This window comes from Bacillus rossius, chromosome 18, assembly GCF_032445375.1.
Source record: "Bacillus rossius redtenbacheri isolate Brsri chromosome 18, Brsri_v3, whole genome shotgun sequence".
NCBI classification, from domain to species: domain Eukaryota; kingdom Metazoa; phylum Arthropoda; class Insecta; order Phasmatodea; family Bacillidae; genus Bacillus; species Bacillus rossius.
In genome coordinates, this window is record NC_086345.1 from 28,445,127 (window position 1) to 28,466,288 (window position 21,162).

At 43.3% G+C, this 21,162-nt stretch overlaps 1 protein-coding gene across 1 annotated transcript; it reads left to right on the forward strand.

The window, feature by feature from the left end:
• Positions 1-611: 611 nt before the first annotated feature.
• On the forward strand, positions 612-20,525 carry LOC134541072 (uncharacterized). The gene is made up of 3 exons (XM_063384217.1): positions 612-732; positions 11,218-12,241; positions 20,144-20,525. The coding sequence occupies exons 1-3, from the start codon at positions 664-666 to the stop codon at positions 20,395-20,397; spliced, it is 1,347 nt and encodes a 448-aa protein (XP_063240287.1). The 5' UTR covers positions 612-663; the 3' UTR covers positions 20,398-20,525.
• The last annotated feature ends 637 nt before the right edge of the window (positions 20,526-21,162 follow it).

A 21,162-nucleotide genomic window follows, 5' to 3' on the forward strand; every position in this document is an offset into this window, starting at 1 on the left:
TGCTTAGCAAAATGACTTTTTTAATATGTGGCTATCCAGGGCTAGGAAACCGTTTACATAATTTCACAGTATCTTTAATGTAGCTATCCTAACCAAAATCAACCGCCCGCAATGTTTTAAAGTATTTATAATGTAGCTAACCTAACCTTTTACAATGAACAAAAAAAACCGAATATGCACGATCGGTAGAGACAGGAAAAATTCGCGGGTTCATTGACCTTCAGGATAGACTCCAATATCCTCTACACACTCGGGCAAATGCCAACTGTTCATTGGCTGCTGACTTGTCAGTCGTCCCGACTGGGTGGTCTGTGATTCGACACTTATACGAGTGAGGGTATCTTAATTGGCCCTCAGTCCTCCAGATTAACAGTGGACCAATGGCAGAAGCAGCACTAAGGTATAATTATTTGAATTTTAGCATAGCACGTAATGAATCCGCGAATTTTTCAGGTCTCTAACGATCGGGAGTTGGGCTCTCTCGCCTGTGGAAAAAAGGCTTCCCGCCTTGATGGATCAGAGAGGGGAGTAGTAGGTTTGTGAGAGAGGGGAAGCGAGGATTGGGGAGGGAGAGGGGAGGCAGGAATGCCCCAGTGACGCGCGGCGGGCGACCTCTGGGTTTACCGCGAGGCGCGCTGGGAGCTGGAGGCGGCAGGCAGGACCATGGAGGCGGCTGGAGGCGGCCAGTGTGTGTGTCGGCGTGGCGCGGGACGCAAGGAGTCATGCGAGGAGGTGAGGACTAGACAAGACTCTTCATTCTTCTCATTCTTTCCTTCCGAACACGTGTGTCGACACAAGACCGGAGCACCGTGATCTGGCCATTGGTAGAGACCTGAACAATTCGCGGGTTCATTACGTGCTATGCCAAAATTCAAATAATTATACCTTAGTGCTGCTTCTGCCATTGGTCCGCTGTTAATCTGGAGGACTGAGGGCCAATTAGAGACCCATCACTCGTTGAAGTGTCGAATCAAAGGGCAACCCAGTCGAGACGACTGACAAGTCAGCAGCCAATGAACAGTTGGCATTTGCCCGAGTGTGTAGAGGATATTGGAGTCTATCCTGGAGGTCATTGAACCCACGAATTTTTCCGGTCTCTAGCCATTGAACATGTTGTAGTAGCTTGGCTTCCGGGTTGTAGCCGTGTCCTTGGCGGATAAAGGCCCGTCTACAATTCTCCGCCTGAGTATTGGAGTGTTCCATGTCCACTCTTTTAGGTTTTTTTATGCTATGGACACGAAATTAATATTAGTATTCATTTGTACTATATCCACACACGTCCACGCACATAAAAATGTTTGTTCTTGATTTAAGACCAATATTTTTTTTTGTTCTATGGCATGATGTTCATAGTTGTTTTTGAACTTTCAAATGCTTATATCTCAGTTCCGACCTTCAATGGACATGGAACACTCCAATTCTCCAGGCGACGATATTGTCCTAACCCGTGCGTGGTCCGCGTCCTTATCCGAATGTGAGTGACGTCACGTTGTCTCACCGAAAACTGGCCTGTCCACAATTTATTGTAGTGTCCTTTTGTCCGAAACTATTGATTTCTAAAGTTGTCACCAGAGCGCAGTAAATGGCTTTCGATTGTTTTTTTTTTTTATTTTTTTTATTTTTTTATAAATTATTTTCGTGCATGTTTTGCAAACGGGAACCGGAAACTCGAATATCGTTAGTGTTCTGCTGCTGTTCAATGCTACCAAAGGACACAGGTTGGGAAAAAAAAGTTCAAATTGACGAATGTCTTCGGAAAAAAGTAGGTTCGGACCTTCGCCCACTTGACGCATGACGTCAGAGGGTCACGTGGACCAATCAGCGACGAGTGTCCTTCGGACACAGGTTAGGACATTGCAATTGTAGACTAGGCTTAATTCACCGACGTTTCGGTCGCCATCATCAGGGAGCAGTTTACCTACTGTAGGTAACTGCTCCCTGATGATGGTCGACCGAAACGTCGGGTGAATTATTCGCCAAGGACACGGCTACAACCCTGAAGCCAAGCTACTTCATTGATTGTCAATTTTTTTTTTGTTTTTAATCTCTCGCACAACAGAGTATTATTAATAATAAACGCTTCAAGACTTGGATTCTCGGTACAATTTGGAACACCGAAAAAGGTTTTCTTCGTTCTTCACATTACGGACTATATTATACCCGCTGGGTTTCATTTCCTTCAGTTATTATAGAAGCTATCAGGTGGTAACACATTTCCGTAAAAAAGCAATTAACAAACGGTATTATTTTACTACTATTTATTATTTAATTATGAATATCAACGCTCTCTGTGTATTTAAAGAAAGAACTGGCTAGCTGTAGTGTGCTATCTATCGTGTTTTTTTAAAACTCCATTTGTGTAAATATCGGATTTGAGTTGCTACCCGATGTTTATAATAATAAAAAAAAGAACATCGTGGGCTCGTACGCACGGAACGCTTGCGTCTTTGAAAGTTTCAGGGACACTTCTTACAGCCGTGTCCGAACTCAAGTACGCAGTTGTCTGCTTGCGTCCTTGTGGCGTACTTGACGCCTCTTCGGACGGCTAGCCCGAAACAGGACACTTCATTAGTGTCACGTGAATTAGCGTTTGTTTACTTTACGATTCTATTTGCGTTTAGAAGTTAACGCTCGGGATATTCGTGCATGTGTTTGGTAGGAGCTTCCGTGGAAAAAAAAAAAAAGATTGTCTGTAAAGTCGGTTTACGGACGATAGTTTAACGTGACAACGTCATAACAAAACATTGATGAAATTATTGCATACTTTTATGAATAAAATTTAATCATTTTTATTGAATTATCACTATTTTGTATGGATACAAAGAAGGAGTGAAATGAAATCTGCAATTTAATTGATAAGTTTACTTTTATTTGCACTCATTAATTCAAATATGCTTATTACTTTAACGAAGAGATTATTTTAACTATAACTTTTATACCTGTTTGTTATTTAACTTCTTCCAATCTGTGTTATTCTGTTAAGGATAGGACGACGATAGGAAAAGTAAGAAACGAATGGGAGTGTTTCAAGTTTAATGTGCCTCGAAAAAAAGTCAAATCGATGGTTGTTCCAATCGAGTGGAAGACAGATGCGGCGCAAGCGTACAATGAGCGTAACGGGACACATGGTAACGGGACACAGCGTAACGGAACAATGTGTGTTACGGGACACTTTTTCGTGCGTGCAGCCGGCGTTCATCGATTTACTAGACGTTGTCATGTCAAAAACATGTTCAAATATTGATTCGTTTGTTCAATATTATTAGTATATCAGTAAAATATTAAGTGGAACTGATTTTACGAGTCTTTAAGTTGCCTACTTGAATGTTGATGTAAGATATAAGTTACAAAACTTCCCCCCCCCCCCTTCAAAATGGCGACGTTTCATTTACTCCAAGACCCTGTGTTTGCTTTTCTACAGAACTTGATTTCTCAGCGAGAATCTTTTTTTGTTCTTGTCAATTGGCACTACCTGATTCGCTCACTTCTCTCCTCGTAGCTGGACGTAGTTGGCTCACGGTCGCAGAGGGGCGTGTCCGAACAACTGCTGTCCAATCACGAACACAGTGCGTCTCACGCTTGAGGGCAGTGCAGAGCGAATGTCGTCCTTATTACCAGATTAATGCCACCCGACTTGTTAACATTCAAAATATTATTTTGTGTGGCATCGTTAGAGACCTGTAAAATTCGCGGATTCATTTCGCGATAGGATAGTGTCCAAATACTTTTGACATTAATTTGCTTCAGTGATTGGGCCACAGTTTATCTGAAGGACTCTGGGGCCAATGAAAAATCTTTAACCGAAGAATTAGCGAATCACGCATAGTTTCGCGCATCTATGAACGGTTCTTGGTGAGGAATCTACTTGAAAGATTTTTTTTTGACGAGGAAACTTCTATAGGAAGGTTTGGATAGGGAGTAAATTCATGTAAGTCGTCATCGACATGGTCACGTGACGTGTTAATTTTTTTTTTATATTTCAAGGATAAAACTTAATTCATTCTATTTTTACAGATATAAGTTTTTAATTTTATCTTTATTTTCCAAGGAAATTTTAACGTTATTGTGTGGTACATATAGCGAGAATTTGGATTTTTTTTGTAGGTAGTTAAGTTGAGGTTATGTTTTTTTCTTTTGCTTATTTATTTACGTTGTGTATTTATTCAAATGTCAGGTTATTGATTTGCTAGAGATAATGTTGATTATTTGTAGATTTAACTAAAACATTTTTTTTTCTTTCAATGAAAAAAACTTCATTTCTTCTATTTTTAAAGTTATTATTGGTATGGGGGCAAAACTTATGGGTTCGCGTCACCGACATGCTAGTGATATAACATCAAAATCATTTCTTGCGTACATTGTTGACGTAGAAATGATTTCATATTACACATTTAAAAAACAAAATTTTAAGTTTCACTTCTGTCGACAGTCCCCATGACTGACTTTTTTTTTTTTTACGGGCATGCGCCATTGCTGGTTTTTTCCACTGCGTGTCACAGAGAAACCACAAGAATGGACAAGAAAGATGAATACACAGCGCAGAGACAGTTGTAACAAGAACAGCAATTACAAGCAAACCACCAAGGGTGGGGGGGGAGGGGTTTTCCCCCACCCAGCTCTCTGGGAAACGGGGAAAAAATAGTGTAGCCAGGTGTAGTTTCTTCGAGAAAATGATTTATAAGTCGGTATTACGTAGAAGTGGTTCAATGCTAAAATATTTATTATACGGCTTTTTTTACACATACACTTAATTATTTATGGCTACTTGCATACGAGTCAACCATTCGTCTTCCAAAAATATTACAAATACTCCAAAACCTCAGGTCTAGACCGTCCCCTTAACAAACTATCACACGGACAACCCTTGCCCTGGACATACAGTTGTGTCCGTCTGTTGTGTCAACTGTCCAAGGTTTATTTATTTTATTTTATTCTGTTCTTGTTTACACTGTGTTCGTCTGTGCTGTGATATACATAATTTCGCCCCCCCCCTCCCCCCCCCCCGGATTAATTACTTCAAACGAAAAATTTCCGTGCTGGTCTTATTCGTCGATTTGGCATCGACTGATTTCGACTTTGGTTTTTTTTTCTCGCTCTCTCCTCTCTTGTCCTTTTCTTCAGCAAATGCCGTGTGCCCAGGGAAAATGGGAGGGGGGGGGGGTGGAAATAGTTTTTGAATGACGATTTTCAATTGTTCTCTGATAATCGTTTTTCGAATCTATTGCATAATAATCTGTTTTTCGAATCGGTTGCATAATCGATTGTGGGAATCGCCACTCGGAAGGCGGCCGGGCGCAAAACAAGCCTAGCTTCTCCGTCAGTGCGTCGCTGTTTTTAGCCAAGCCCTCCCCCACTCCGCCCCTCACCCACCACCTAACTAACCATACACACACTTGAGCGTCGCCCCAAGGCTGAGGGCTATATTCAGGACCGACGCGACAACAACCGTCTGTGAACGAGCGTCAGTAATTTTTTTATTTTTTTTTTTTGGCCCCGCTCCAAGCTCCGAACCGACCAATGGGCACGCCTCGCTAGCCCATCACCTGAGACTCGTTCATTCATTTTCTTCACTCCCCCCTTCCCCCCTTCATCCTTCTTTTCCTATACCCCGTCTCACGCCTAGATCCAAGTACAGGGTGAATGGTGACCAATACCGAGCTTGTTAACAATACAAATTTCGTTTTGTATACAATATTTTTTTTTTAAAATTTCTATTTGTTTTTTTTAAGACTATAAATTATTATCTACTGAAAAAAAAAATCACAAACAAATGCTAAACACCAGTTATTATTTCACAGGTGTAGCTTATTGTATGATGACAAGACATAATGTGCTTTGCTCAAAAAATAATAATTGAAAACAAGATGGCGTCACAACTAATTGAAATAAATAATTGAATTTCATCAGATGATGCTCTACGTGAAAACGCAGCAGGAAAATGTACTTCCGGAATTCTCATTCCAAATTTTACTTTTTAACGAAAATACAATGTTTCAGATACACTTTGAAACTTTTTCAATGCGTTACAAATTTGTGTCTGAAACCTTTTTTGCTCTATAACGTACATCTGGCAACAGGGGCGCGCCGAAACATGGACAGCGCTAATGGCAGAAATCGTGCATTGGAGAGAGAGAGAGAGAGAGAGAGTAAAAAAAGTCCGTTAAAATGCACTCTGCGCACTGTTGATGAGGAAGAGACCGGAAAAATTCGCGGTTTCAATGACCTCCAGGATATACTCCAATATCCTCTACACACCGGGCAAAATGCCAACTGTTCATTGGCTGCTGACTTGTGAGTCGTCTCGACTGGGTGGCCCTGTGATTCGACACTTCTACGAGTGAGGGTCCTCTAATAGGCCCTCAGTCCTCCAGATTAACAGTGGACCAATGGCAGAAGCAGCACTAAGGTATATTATTTGAATTTTAGCATAGCACGTACCTAATGAACCCGCGAATTTTTCATGGTCTCTATTGATAAGCCACGCTGTAGGAACGGACAGAGTAAAACTGTAGCTACTCGAAAAGGAGCCCCGGCCGTGATCGATTGTACGTGTCTGGAGGCGGCGACGTGCCGCGGTCACGCCATCGTGACGTCGACACGGCGCGTGCGGTGTTCGCACGCGGCTTCGACCCCCCCCTTCCTTCCGGCGAGCGATAGCGGCGCGCGTGGCCACCGCCTCTCCCGTGCGGCCAGAAACACACTCTTTCCAACACACGATCCCTGTCATGAGAAGTCTTAACATGTACATCAAGTTCTGTCCCTTGCCCGAAACACGCCCCGAATATTACACCTTCGGCCAACCTCTGGATTTGTTTTATTTTTTGCGCAGGAAAAAATGAATTCAAATATTAAAAGTGGGTCGGTTAGGTTAGCTACATTAAAACACTTTAAAACACTATGGACGGTTAGTTAGGTTGTAGTATAGCTACATTAAATAACAGAGAAATATAAATATATATAATAAATAACCCGAGGTTGGCCGAATGTGAATATTCGGGCGTGTTCGGGCAGTGACAGAACTTGATGTACATCTTAGGATTCCCCCCTGCCATTAGCGCTGCCCTTGTTTCGGTGTGCTCTGTTGCCAGATATACGTCATAGAGCACAAATGGTTTAGACACATTCTAACATGATGACAAGTTTTTTTGTTTTTTTTTTAAAATATATCTGAACCTTTCTAAATTCGGTTGAACCTTGGGTCTTGCCTCGGGAAGAACTTTATACCGTAGGTCGTATATATGTTTTCAACTTATATTGTCTTGATAATCCTGCAGCCGTAGATGGCGGTCAGAAGTAGTAAGGGAGTTTCTGTGTGCAATCTTTTACCATATCAATACTTGTGGGCAAATATGAACTACCATCCACCCCCCCCCCTTTTTAAAAATTATACTGAATGTAAATCTTTCGAAACGCAGCAAAATGACCTCAAAATGGCGGCGCTTCCCCCCCTCCACCGCGCGCGATGCGTCACAGTCCTCACTTGGCGTAACGAATTGTTTTACATTTAGCTTTCCAGTGGTGTAATTAAATTTTGACGGAGATGATAGATATGTAGCTGCAACACCAAAACTGTATCCCCCGATTTTGTTATCATTCGTTTTTTTTTTATTATTTTCTCCCACTATGGAAGCAATTTTCAAGACGTGTGTCACGTCAGATGGCTGACGCGTGGTCTCGACAAGATGGCGGCTGTGACTCGCGACTCGCAGTGGTGCCAACCCGCGGGAGGCGGCCTGGCGGCGGGCCAGCGCGCAGCTGGCAGCGTGCCGCCATCTTGGGCCCGCGCCAGGGTTGGCAGGCCTGCCGGACCGAACGGCGTCGTCGTTGGCCGAGGCGAGGCTTGCCCCGGGGCAGATGTGCCGCGGTATTTATAGTCTCTCTCTCTCTCTCTCTCTCTCTCTCTCTCTCTCTCTCTCTCTCTCTCTCTCTCTCTCTCTCTCTCTCTCTCTCTCTCCTCTCTCTCTCTCTCTCTCTCTCTCTCTCTCTCTCTCTCTCTCTCTCTCTCTCTCTCTCTCTCTCTCGCGAGCTCATGGAAATGTCTTCCGACAGGAGCAACAGCCTGCCGACGGTCATGGGCGCAGCTAGTATTTACGGGGAAAGGGAGGGGTTATGATAGTTCATTACGAAACCCCCCACCCTCATAAGTAGACACTGGAAAAATTCGCTGTTTCAATGACCTCCAGGATAGACTCCAATATCCTCTCTACACACTCGGGCAAATGCCAACTGTTCATTGGTTGCTGACTTGTGAGTCGTCTCGACTGGGTGGACTGTGATTCGACACTTCTACCAGTGAGGGTCTCTAATTGGCCCCTCAGTCCTCCAGATTAACTGTGGACCAATGACAGAAGCAGCACTAAGGTGTAATTATTTGAATTTTAGCATAGCTCGTAATGAACCCGTGAATTTTTCAGGTCTCTAGTTATTTGTAGGGCCATGCATTTTTCGCGAGAAGATTCCGAGACTAGCTGAAAGTTGAAACACTGCAGCGTCGTCTGTGTTTCGTGATTGGGTGGGTGTCTCTTAAGATACATGTCGATTGTGACAACACCAATCACAGTTAACTCAACGCGGAAGCAAACGGCGTCCTGAGTGGCTCGGTCAAGCAAGGCAACGACAAGGCAAAGACAGACGGAAGAAACCGCCGGTGCGAGTATACCTTGTTTAACAGTGGATACGTGTTTGCGCACAATTCTATTTGTTTCGAAATTTTGTTATCTTTCCTGATGGTTTTGTTCGATGGTTTCTGATAGTTTGGGATCGAGTCGCGACCCGCCTGTAACCACTAGTGGGTCGCGACCCACCGTTTGGGAACCGCTGGGTGTAGAGTGTGCCAAGCAGACTACAGTGCTGCCTCTGTGGTCGATAGTGCACCGCACAGCAGACGGACCGCGCGAATGTATCGGTCAGGACCGACAGTGGTAGCCATTCAACCCCGCGCTAGCCAACTAACCGTGGGACAGCCTGTGGAGCGGCGCGTCTCGAGGGGGAAAGAAAGTCATCGCGCGCGCCTCATTGCCACTTGCTGGGCGCGCACGTGCGTGGGAACGGGCCGGCGCGCTGACGTCAGCGCGGCTGGCGGGAAAAAAGGCCCCAGCGGAACAGTGACGTCAGCGACTTGCGGCGACCGGCCGGCTGAGAGTTTGCAGTGGCCGTGGGGAAGCCTTCTTTTCACAGACGAGAGAGACACTCGCCCGATCGTGCATCTTCTGTTTTTTTTTTGTTCATTGTAAATAAATATGGCGGTGTTGATAAAAGGAAAGACCATAAACAAGGCAACGGTATTTATTTGTACGCCGCCATATTTTTTTTCGTTTGCCGTGTGTCCGTGAATGTTTATTTTGGACAACTCGTGATAACTAATGGCCAATTAGGTTAGGTTGGCTACATTATAAATACTTCAAAACACTGTGGACGGTTGATTTGGTTAGGATAGCTACATTAAAGATACTGTAAAATCATGTAAACGGTTTCCTAGCCCTGGATAACTTCATATTAAAAACGTTATTTGCTAAGCAACCATAAAATGATTTTACAGTATTTTTTAATGTAGCTATACATTACCTAATATAACCAACCATCCACAATGTTTTAAAGTATGTATTTATAATGTAGCTAACCTATCCTAAGCGACTGCAAAATTTAATGCCACACCAGTTTACACAATGAGATAGAACGAGGGAAAAAAAAGTGAGCATGAACTACGGGGAACTTAGGGTGTGGCTCTCTCGTCTGTGAAATGAAGGTTTCCCCTAAGAGTTGCAGTGGCCGTGCACAGCTGGACGCCATATTGGATTCATACTGTCCAGCTGTAGTCGACACGGACACTCCCAGTAGCCAATGAAACACAAGTGCTTATGTCATTGTTCGCCAACGGGTACGTCTAGGGCAGGTATAGTGTGTCTCATCATTAGTAGAGGCATGCAGATTTCGGGACTAATGAAAGTTAAAAACACAGTGACACCGTCTGTGTTTCGTGATTGGGCGAGTTACTCCCAGGTACTAAATATCGATTGTAACAACACCAATCACAGTGATTCATTGCGGAAGCAAACGGCGTCCTGAGTGGCTCGGTCAAAACAAGGCGACGACTTCTCTCGCAGACGGCCGCCAATCACAAGGAAGAAACCACAGGTGCGGGTATACCTTGTTGCAGTCCGATAATTGTTCAGATCTGTTCGCGAAAAATGCCTGCCCCTAATCATTAGTTTGCATTTACTATCTTTTTTATCCAGTGCACTGTTTCTGCCATTGGTTCAGTACTTGTTACAGCCCGACGATCAGGGAAACATACAGCTGGAGCATAAAGTCCGATTCTACTCGGGGTGGGGGGTGAAGCCAAAAGGGGAGTGGTACTGCACGTACCAATATGGCGGCCGTTTGTTTGTACTTTTCCACTTAAAAATTTGTAAAGCTCCTGTATACAACACCAGAGATTTCACAGGAAATATAATATATTCGGCCAGTGAGTATCAATGTATAACATCAAAATTTTGAACTATGCCATTACAAAGATAATATTTCAATAGAACCACAAATAAATTATAATTTACAAAAGTTACTTAATTCAAAAGGCGTCTGTTATTTTATTTATTTCTCCTGTTAATCTCAACACTTCTGAAACCTCTTGGTCACGATCAGTCAAAGAGTGCGATGGCCTCTTCTTGTAGGCTTTGCCAGTGGGGAACTGGTGAAAGTAGGCGGAGTCGCTGATGGGGTCAGGAAATATTTCCTTTTTTTTTTTTGTGGGTAAATTCCGGAATGTTGCGATGATGAGTTAGGGTCGTGTAAATTTCGCGAAGAATTTTTTCCAGAACAGCTGTGTTTGTTAAAACTCTATTATCGTTGGCTGGGTTTACGTCATGTGCAGGTCCACTGAATGGCCCAGGCCGGACAGGGCGATTGTCTTCTCTCGCTGGTGAGGGACGTTTTAATTTTCGCGAAAAGATTTTCCATACCAGTTGTGTGTTAAAACTCTGTTAGCATCGTCTGTGTTTCGTGGTTGGCTGGGTTTATTCCAGGCACATGTCCACTGTCCAGCCGTCCAGTCCTGAATGGCCCGGCCAGACAGGGCGATGTCTTCTCTCGCAGACGGCAGCCAGTCACAAGGGAGCAATAGCATGCCTTGTTGCAGTCTAATGGGGGATCACCCCTGATGACGAGGGACGTGCAGGTACGGAGCGGGGTGGTTGAAGTGGCGGCGGTGTGTGGTTGCAGATGCCCCAGATGGTGCCCGTGTCCGGGCTGAGCCCCGCGCCCTGTGACTACGCCCACTTCGCCGCCGACAGCTTCGACCTGTCCCTGCTGGAGTGCGGCGCCGGGGACGGCGAGGTGCCCTACTCGCCCACCAGCATCCACCAGCTGCTGTCGCTGTTCGCCGAGCAGCCGTGCTCGCCGCCACTCATGTTCCACCCGCCGGCGCGCGTCAAGGACGAGCCGCTGGAGTCCCTTGAGTCCCTGGAGTCCCTGGAGTGCCTGGAGCCGCCCGCCGAGGACCACCGCCTGCTACGCGAGGTGCTCAGGGACACCAGCTTCCAGCGGCGACACAACGTGCGCGCTCTCGACCTCGAGACGCTGGCCCGCCGCGCCCAGGACCTGGTCCGGGAGGAGGCGGAGGATCGCCTGTACCTTTCCCCCGGGGCCTTCCAGCGGGGACAACACCCTCTGGACCCCGTGAAGGGAGAAGTGGAGGACCGTCAGTACCTGTCTCCCGAGGCCTTCCAGCGGCGACAGCAGCCCCAGGACCCGGTGAAGGGAGAAGTGGAGAACCGGGGGTACCTGTCCCTGGAGGCCTTCCAGAGACGACACCACCCTCTGGACTCGGTGAAGGGAGAAGTGGAGGACCACCAGTACCTGAGCACGGCCTTCCAGAGACAACAGCCCCAGGACCCGGTCAAGGGAGAAGTGGAGGAACGCATGTACCTGTCCCCCGGGGCCTTCCAGCGGCAAGAACACTCTCTGGACCCGGTCAAGGGAGAAGTGGAGGAACGCATGTACCTGTCCCCCGAGGCCTTCCAGAGACAACAACCCCCTGTGGACCCGGCGAAGGGACAGGCGCTGGTGCCCCAGGCCATGGACGTCGAGCCGGAGGACGAGTCTGGCCCGCTGAAGGAGGAGGCGCTGTCTCCCGGGTCCTCGCAGCAGGACTGCCTGGAGCACATGGAGCCCGTGCTGTCGCTGGCCATCCAGCAGCTGCAGAGAGACGTGGACGACACTTGCAGCGTGCTGGGCATCGCCTCGGGTGAGTGCCTCGCCCGCCCTCGTTCCGTCGTCTCTCATCAGCGCTGTGCTCCGGAGGACCCTGCTCCAGGGAGATCATGCCTCGCCATGTCGGCTGTATTTATAATTATGAAGTATTTGTCCCGATGTTTGGCATGTCAGGGCATAAATCGCCTGGACCTTCAGTGCTATGCTCTCCACGTCAGGCGCTGGAGGACCCTGCCTCCAGGGAGATCATGCCTCGCCATGTTGGCTGTATTTATAATTATGAAGTATTTGTCCCGATGTTTGGCATGTCGAGGCATAAGTCATATCTCCCAGACCTTGTATACATTGTTGCAACTACGTGTTCACCAACAGGCTCTAGCCTGTAAGTGCCGCGAGGAAGCAACTTATTATTTCCAGCGGGTGACTACGACTGTCCGTGATAACCGCGCCATTATCTTTGAAATATTTTTTTGCAATGGGAGTGCACGACCTGATGTAACCTTTTGGACATACGCCGTTGCTAAGCACTTTTTCTGTAGAAGAAAACTAAAAAAAAACCATAAGACTAATGAAAGTTGTCTTTTGGGTATTTTTTAGTTTTCTTCTACAGAAAAAGTGTTTAGCAATGGTGTATATCCAAAAGCTTACATCAAGTAATAATCACGCCAGTTCACGAGTGTTGACTTCCACAAGTAGCCGAAGCCAAATCCTACGCCACATCAAGCGATATGTCATTTATGAAATTTCAAGATGGCGAAGCCTTAATCCCCCTTAATGCTTGGGTTTACTTTGATATATGATGAAAATTACAAGCCTATTTACTGATAATTGATAGGAAACCTTATAAGTTAACGCAGTACACACAGTTCACGTTTGATGTTATGGATGGCCACAATAAAATTTACAGTCTTTTTAACATTTTTTTTAAATTGTGAGGTTTGAAAAGTTGTACATTAAATAATAGGTATTGGGCTCGATAAAATTATTTGGTCCCTCGCTTAACTTTGAAGTTAAAAAAATTGGTTGTCTGTAAAGTCGGTTTACGGACGATAGTTTAAGGTGACGTCATAACAAAACATTGATGAAATGATTGATCCAAAAGAAAAGGAAATATCATATTCGGCCTGAGACTGAGCCCTAATAGGTTTTTGCAACCAAACCATTTAGGCATTAAAAATATTATATTCTTTGAGGAAATTTTTTTTTTTTTAATTTTTCTATCTTTTGTATGATAAAATCTACCTCTGCATAAATTTATTAATAAAATGGAATCATTTATATTGAATTATCACTATTTTGTATGGACACAAAGGAGTGAAATGAAATGTACAATTTAATTAATAAATTTACTTTTATTTGCATTCATTAATTCAAATATATTTATTACTTTTGAAATGTTGCGTGCGCCGTATTTATTTTTACAAGTACAAAAAAAAAATTTCGCAGCTGCTGGGATTCGAACCGACAACCTTTGGAGTGGAAGTTAGCGATGCTGACCGCACGGCCACGAGGCCATACTTGTTAAGTGACAGTTTCAGATGTTATATATCGGTTTATAAAAATTTTGTTCACGGTAGGGGAATAATATTATTTCGTTTTTATAACACGATTTTATAACAAATACGCATCCCAAATACACCAAACTTATTTATAATGTGTTACAATATTTTTTAAAACATTGTGCAAAAGATCTCGGGTGTAATTTGAATTATTATGTGTAACTGTAAAACACCATTGTTGGTTGAAAACGTATTTGAATATTCAACATTACTTTTAAATAACCGTACCGATTGTGCTGAAAATTCGTTGGACGATCGTTAAATTACATAATATTAATAATTCAAACGACGAAAAAATGATTGAAAAGTCAAATCGATGGTTCCAATCGAGTGGAAGAGAGATGCCACGCATGCGTACAATGAGCAAACAGGACACATCCGTAGTGGGACATCCGTAGTGGGACACTTTTTCGTGCGTGCAGCCGGCGTTCATCGATTTATTAGACGTCACGTCAAAAAAAAACGCAATTGCAGGGTCTCCATCCACCATGTAGCTTTCTGAGACATGCCAAGGAGTAGGAATTGAAACAATTCGCGGGTTCAATGACCTCCAGGATGGACTCCACAGTACTATATGTACACTCGGGCAGATGTCACCCGCTCATTGGCTGCTGTCTTGTGAGACGTCCCAACGTAGTAGCCTGTGATTCCATACAGTTCTGGTCGAGTGTTTCTCATTGGCCCAGAGTCCTCCATCAGATGAGTTGTGAGCCAATAGCAGGTGCTGTCAACTTCGCGAAATGAATCAAGGATTTTTGCGGTAAACAAACCGTGTAGCACAGGTCTGGCGACAGTGCACTGTAAGCGTGACAACTGTAGGGACAGCTAGCTGTCCGGTTGTCCGAATGAAAGGCCGTGCTAGCTCTCTCTCTCTCTCTCTCTCTCTCTCTATTTATCTATCTCTCTCTGGAGGCTGGACAACTGGACCATCTCATCTCGCGTCGCCGCTCAGACAACCTGTAGCTGCTTCGCGCTTGCGACGTAGTACGCTCAGTTATTCTGCTTGTGCAATCTCGTATATTTTAAGTATAATGCATAGTATAACCATGTCTAACTCGTGTACACTCGTGACTAGGCTGACAGGGTCGTCGAATGACGTACAGAGCTACAAACCGCTTAGGATTTAATTAAAAGTGTCTTGATCGCGAATAGAATTAAATAGCCATTGAATGTATATATCTGTAATAGTTTCATGCCATGGTTTCGTCTGAAACGCGTTCTTATTGGACAGTGAAAGAGGCTAGAACGGATGTTCTCACGAACGTTTTTAGGCATGAAAAAATTCTACAAACACTATTGTAAGTTTTATAGGGACGTGCATGGACATGTCATCTTTAATAGTCCATCGTAAATGATAGTCACAGCTTAAAGTACCACAGAGACACGTTGCAGACGAGAGGTCTGCCCGCCAGTTCTACTTTCAGTATTCTTCCGCCACACACGCACGCGAAAATAGATCTGTCAAGAGCCGAGCGACAGGCGTCAGGCAAGAATAAACTGTTTCTTTGTCGGAAGCTAAAAATATAAAATCGCACTAAAAAGCACGGTTCGATGGATAGCATATGATGTGTTGTAAAGGCCAATTTATATCTAATTTATATGCCTAAGGTAACTAACATTTGAAATTGGATAATGATTAATATTATTTTGGTCAAAAAATATTTTTACAAACAACTCATTATTTTTTTCTAACCAAATTTGAAAGATAAAAATGGCTACTGTGAAGTCATCCTTAGAAGATTGACATATGGTATGCAGGCCTACAATTCTGTAGTAAATTAATTTGATGTATCAGTAATGTATATGCACATAGTGTAAGCGCCCCCCCCCCCCCCCCCAAAAAAAAAGTATTTTTACGACACTATTACAAAAACATCGAGGTTTCCATACTATCTATAAATTTAATATGATTCTGCTACACACATAAACCTACCGGAAAGAAATTCTCTTAAACGATGGTGAAAACCGCATTGAAAGTACATTGCGTAGTTTACAATAAGTAAACGAACAGACAGACGCGCGGATAGTGACTGCTTTATGTAACACTTAAAAAAGATGTTATTTATCCTCCCACAGGGAAACACAGGCGTGTGGTCTGTCCGAGTCGGGTATTAATTGATGAGCCGTCGTCACAACTTAAACCAATCTGTATCTGCCGCCGCTCATGAGCCCGCGACTTAATTGGGGGGGGGGGGGGGGGGGGGGGGGGAGTGGAGTGATACTTTTTTTTCCCTTTCCTTCGCATGGTCGTTCGACAAAGGTCACGTCGCCATCAGGGACTCGTGTTTTATCTTTTCGCCTTTATGAAGGAGGGGGGAGGTGGGAGGAAAAAAATCTTCTTGTCGTTTCTTACTTTTTTTTGTTACCCTCCCCTCCTTCCAGTGGAAGGAATCTGTTTAAATATAAAGGCTGTTACGAAACTCGCCGCCAGAATGTGAAAGGCGTCGCCTCAGGCAGAGACTCATGACCGCCAGTTCTCCCCCCCATTCCTCCAACACGACACGCCGTTATATAAATCAAATCGTGGGCGAGGTCAGCCCCGATGAATGTTTCAAGGTTGTTTCTCTCTCTCTGCTTGTAGAAACCCGCTCCCAGGTACAGGTTACACTGCTCTTGTCGCACGCCTGGCAACAGTCCGGGCTCCACCGCCAGTGTAAGCGTGCCCAGATGGCTGCCATAGAAACAAAGACACAATGGTGCGACACTCGTACAGCGGGTTTATGCGACTGCGACGCTATCTGTTGGACGAGCCCGTAATCACTAGCAAAAAAAAAAAATCTGGGAAGGGAGGTGGAGTTTCAAACCCAATGTTAGGTTTATTATGTTAATTTCACTACTTGATGACTAATGGCTAAGAAACAGTGATATAAACTGTAAAAAAAAAAACTACCTAAATGAGCAGGAGATTATTTATAGTATGTCACAACACAAAATAGGTGACTACCAAAATAAGGTGAATCAATTTTTGCTGGTTTCTTTGCGTTATAAAAGCTGTTTGCCACAACTTTGTAATCTAATGAAAATTTTTGAACTGTATTATAATCTGAATGAGGCACAATTGAAAATGCCATTTGGTTCCAACTGTTTTTGTGAACAATTTTTTAGTAAAATTTAATGTTTAAAATGTTGGCCCTGTTAAAGCCCATCACATTATTATTTATTGAGTGCCTTGTTATTAATAGTTACGGACTGCTACAAATAATATTTTTCCTGCGAAAAATAATTAATATTTAGCATTAATTGTTTGTTAGAATGACAACAGCTGTAATATTACTGTCAATGGACACTTAATTATGGTCTTAAAAAAATCAACAAATAGTAAAATTACAAAAAAATACTAAAAATAATTATAGGAAGTTGGGATATGAAATTAAATTTTTAATGTTAACAGCAAGGTAGTATCAATTTGTTGCTTCCAGCGTGGTATCCCTCTGAACACATTGTGCATAGGGTTTAGACAAATTATGTGGTGAAGAAATGAAGATAAAGGTGTAATGCAAGTCCCTTATGGTGTTTTGAAAAATCTGTACAGAGTATTTCATGCCTAGACATTACTGTAAATGGCATATTAGCCATTTTCACTCTACAAATAATGCCGTTCAAAACCTAGAGACAGAAACAGAAGTACTAATTTGCCCCCCAGCATATTAATTTTTGAATAATTTATGTAAACAGACCCCACGCGGATACTTGAGAAGTTTTCAAGCTCTGCATACCTATGTGTGATTGGATCGGCAAGAACCTTTAAGGGGGAGAAATAGTAACACAATATTGGTTTCAACTGTTTTAATGCGATTATAATTTTATTAAAGATTAATATTAAATATTTGCCTTCGTTGAGGCAGAGTTCACACATCTAGAGAAACCCGGGTGCTTCGGAACATGAGTAGAGTGTGTTACCACTACACCAGCTCACTACTTGCATGAGCACTGAAATCTGGGCTCATGAATGAGCTGTATCTTGGGCTAACACTATCACCATTCTTTCCTTACCACGCCAAAAAATAAAGAAAATTTAATGTTTTTTTTTTTTAATTTGTCATTCTATCTCGTATTATGTTTTGCATTGTTATTGCTATTATTAGTATATTTGCTGTATTTGGAAATTAATATTTATGTGAGGTTATGTATACCTTGCCTATTTTTGCTTGTATCACAAACTTTTCTTCATAAGCAACAGCAGCTACTTTTCTTCATTAAGAAAGAAGTTTCACTATTTTAATTATATTGAATGCTTTATTTTGCAGGAAATGTGGGAAGTGTAAGTCTTAAAGTTGTGGGTTGAGTTTTGTCTTGCATTTCCGGCGGACATATTTGAAGAGAAGTGTTCTGAAAAATTTTAAATTCATAGAAGTTATTCGTGTAGTAGCCCACAATCAATTTTCTTTTTAGTATTTACATCATGTTTACCCTTGTTAAACGTCCACACAGGGAAAGAATGAAACATTAAAAAAAAAAAAATGATTGAGAATTTATTTTGTTTTCACGATAGATATGAATTTTCAAAAGAAGTCGGGCTAGAAATTTATTTTCTACTGTTTTACAATTATAAGTTGTAGGGTTTGTGATGTTTTATGGACTAGCCTGCTTTACATAAACGACTGTGACTTTCTTGCGTTGTTTGTGTAGTTTAATAAAATGTGTCGCAAGGTGTTTGATAGTGGCGATACTTTGCTCCAGCGCGAGCAGAAAAGTTTTAACACTACATCCGAGCAAACAGTCACCGTAATCTGGCCCCACCCACTTCTCCCGAGCTTCCAAGGCCGTCCACTTACTGGTTCCAGGCAATTATCAAGATGGCGTCATAAACTCTGGCCGTTTCAAACTCGGGCCGGGGATATTTCCACGGTAAATCATTGCTTGCTATCCCCCCCCCCCCTCCCCACCTTGCCTGGTAATAATGCCGGCAATTTCGCATTTTCACCTTTAGCTGCGGGTGTGTTGCCACGCCTGCCAAAGTGGAGACATTAACTCCTCGGTACAAACCCGACAACTTCACTGCTTGTTACGTTTAATTTATTCCTCGGTGTGCTTGCTTCGTCCATACAGGCAGTTTATTACGTTCGGCTCTTTGGGCCATTACGTTAGCTGTTTGAACAAAATTTTAATACCCGGTTGTCCTTGTGTGTGTGTGTGTGTGTGTGTGTGTGTGTGTGTGTGGGGGGGGGGGGGGGATAGCCACATCTTGCACGTGATAGTTCTGTAGCCGTCATCGCTGTGCTGAAACGTGACCTGTACCAGTGCCCTTTTCCACAAACGTTCATGTATTTTTATTGTCAGTTGTAAAAAAAAAACTCTTCTCGTATTAAAATTGTTACTGATAGGCATTTTATTTAGATTTTCAAAAGTTGGCATGAGCTTGTTAACTACCAGGACTTAGTGTTACAAACACGATTAGACTGTAACAAACAATATTTGGCAACATAATCTAATTTAATTAATGTGTCGGCAACAGTTATTATTACTAAGTTGCAGCATAAATTTGCTTGTGACGCCAATTTAATTCTGTATTTTTATTTTAACCCAGTACAATATATTGTGAAAGTGGTACACAAAATAAAATTTCTTAATGTTGACAAGCCTGGCAACAGTGCCCGCGTTGCTTTGTGGCCGTTTACTCTGTACCGCAAACTAAAGCCAGTTTCACAGGCTGCGATAAAATATTTTACGAAACATGACATGTTGCCTTTCATGCTGGCTGGGGTAGACGTTTCTATGGAAGAAGCTGTCTCCCAGAGAATGTGTCTGGTGTAGGCCTTGCTGTGTTTGATGCAAGACGAAAATTACTTTTAATAATTATCACAAAATGAAAAACTGCAGAAGGGCTTAAAATGCATCCTTATCGAAACGAGATTTGATTCCTCCGGAACTGTGGTTTCCGAATGCACTTCCAACAGGTATACTCTCCATATTTATAGAATAATGCCGTAACAGCTTCCAAGATTCCACATATTTCCCCCTTTAATTAAAAAAAAAAATACTCATTTGATGTATAACTTTCACTTTCGCCACTTGGAGCATCCTGCTGGGACCGCCTGACTGGCTCACAAACCAAATACCGTAATGAGACAATATGGGGAAACTCTGGCCAATTAGCATTAGCAAAGTGCGAGACAGTTTACTACATTTCCTTCAAAGCTATTTTCCACTCCACGCCGCAAGCTGCCGCAAGCTGCCGCCACTGTAGCTAGTCTCGCGCACTTGAAACACAATTGTACCTAAACAAACGTAGGTGCACTATCTCCTGCCTCGCGTTATTTCTTACCAGTTTCCCCATTTGTTGCTCATTACGGTATATGCTGAAACGTGCACTGTAGCTGGCGTGTGATCTTGCATCGTGTGTGCGAGACGGTGAGAGTGTGCGGTGTGGTCGGCAGACCCGGGCCAGTGGACGGTGGACGACGTCAAGGCGTGGCTGCTGTGGACGCTGCGCCAGTACAACCTGCCCATGATCCCCATGGACTACTTCGCGGTGGACGGGGTCACGCTGTCCGCCCTCAGCGAGGAGGAGTTCCAGCAGAGGAGCCCGCAGGTGAGCCGTCTGCTCGCCCGACAAGTGCCACCAACACCGAGACGTGCTCCGCATTCGGCGGTTACAAACCAGCGATCCGTAACGGCCCACGAGACTTGAGCCACGGGCACGCTACCACTGAATAACCAACGTGTGTGTGTCAAATAAACTATTTTATCCGTGGGAATATGAAGAATTTGTTGCAAAGATAAATTAAATATGCTTTGGGGCATTAAAAATATCAGTGATTAGGGAGTAAAATAAATTAGCGTCGTCAAAGTTGCTATACCTGTGTATTACCACAGCAAACAAAAGACCATAGATAAAAATACATCCCATAACTATTCGTAACCTCGAAAAAATTGTTTACGTTAAACTTTGTTGTAAATAGGTTTGATTCCTCAACAGCCCTGGGTATGATAAAAAGAAAATCATTCCGTGAAAGTTTTGCATTATCTAATGCCTATTATAGTTAAGTTACATCACCAACTAATACACATGTGGTATATAACATAGCACTGGTGTGATGAATAATGTCCAAAATGTGTGTTCATACTCAAAAGGTTGCTGTGTAGAAAAATATTGCGTTGGTAATCACACCGCTGACTTCATCACATGTCCAAGTTTATCCCTTGGCATGATCTTGCATATGTTGATCCTATGGTACATGATGCTTGCCGTTTTAATTTAATGCATAAAAAGATCCTAGCTAAACAAAAATGCCAATATCTCAATTTAAAAAAAATCGCCAAGTCTTGTGGAAATTTTTTTCTTTCGTATTCAACTTATGATCATGATCCATTGTTACCAACAAGTTTTTGTCATGTACACTATGTACATCCCCCGTGGGTGTACCATCTGGATGACTTCGGCTCATGGCTATAG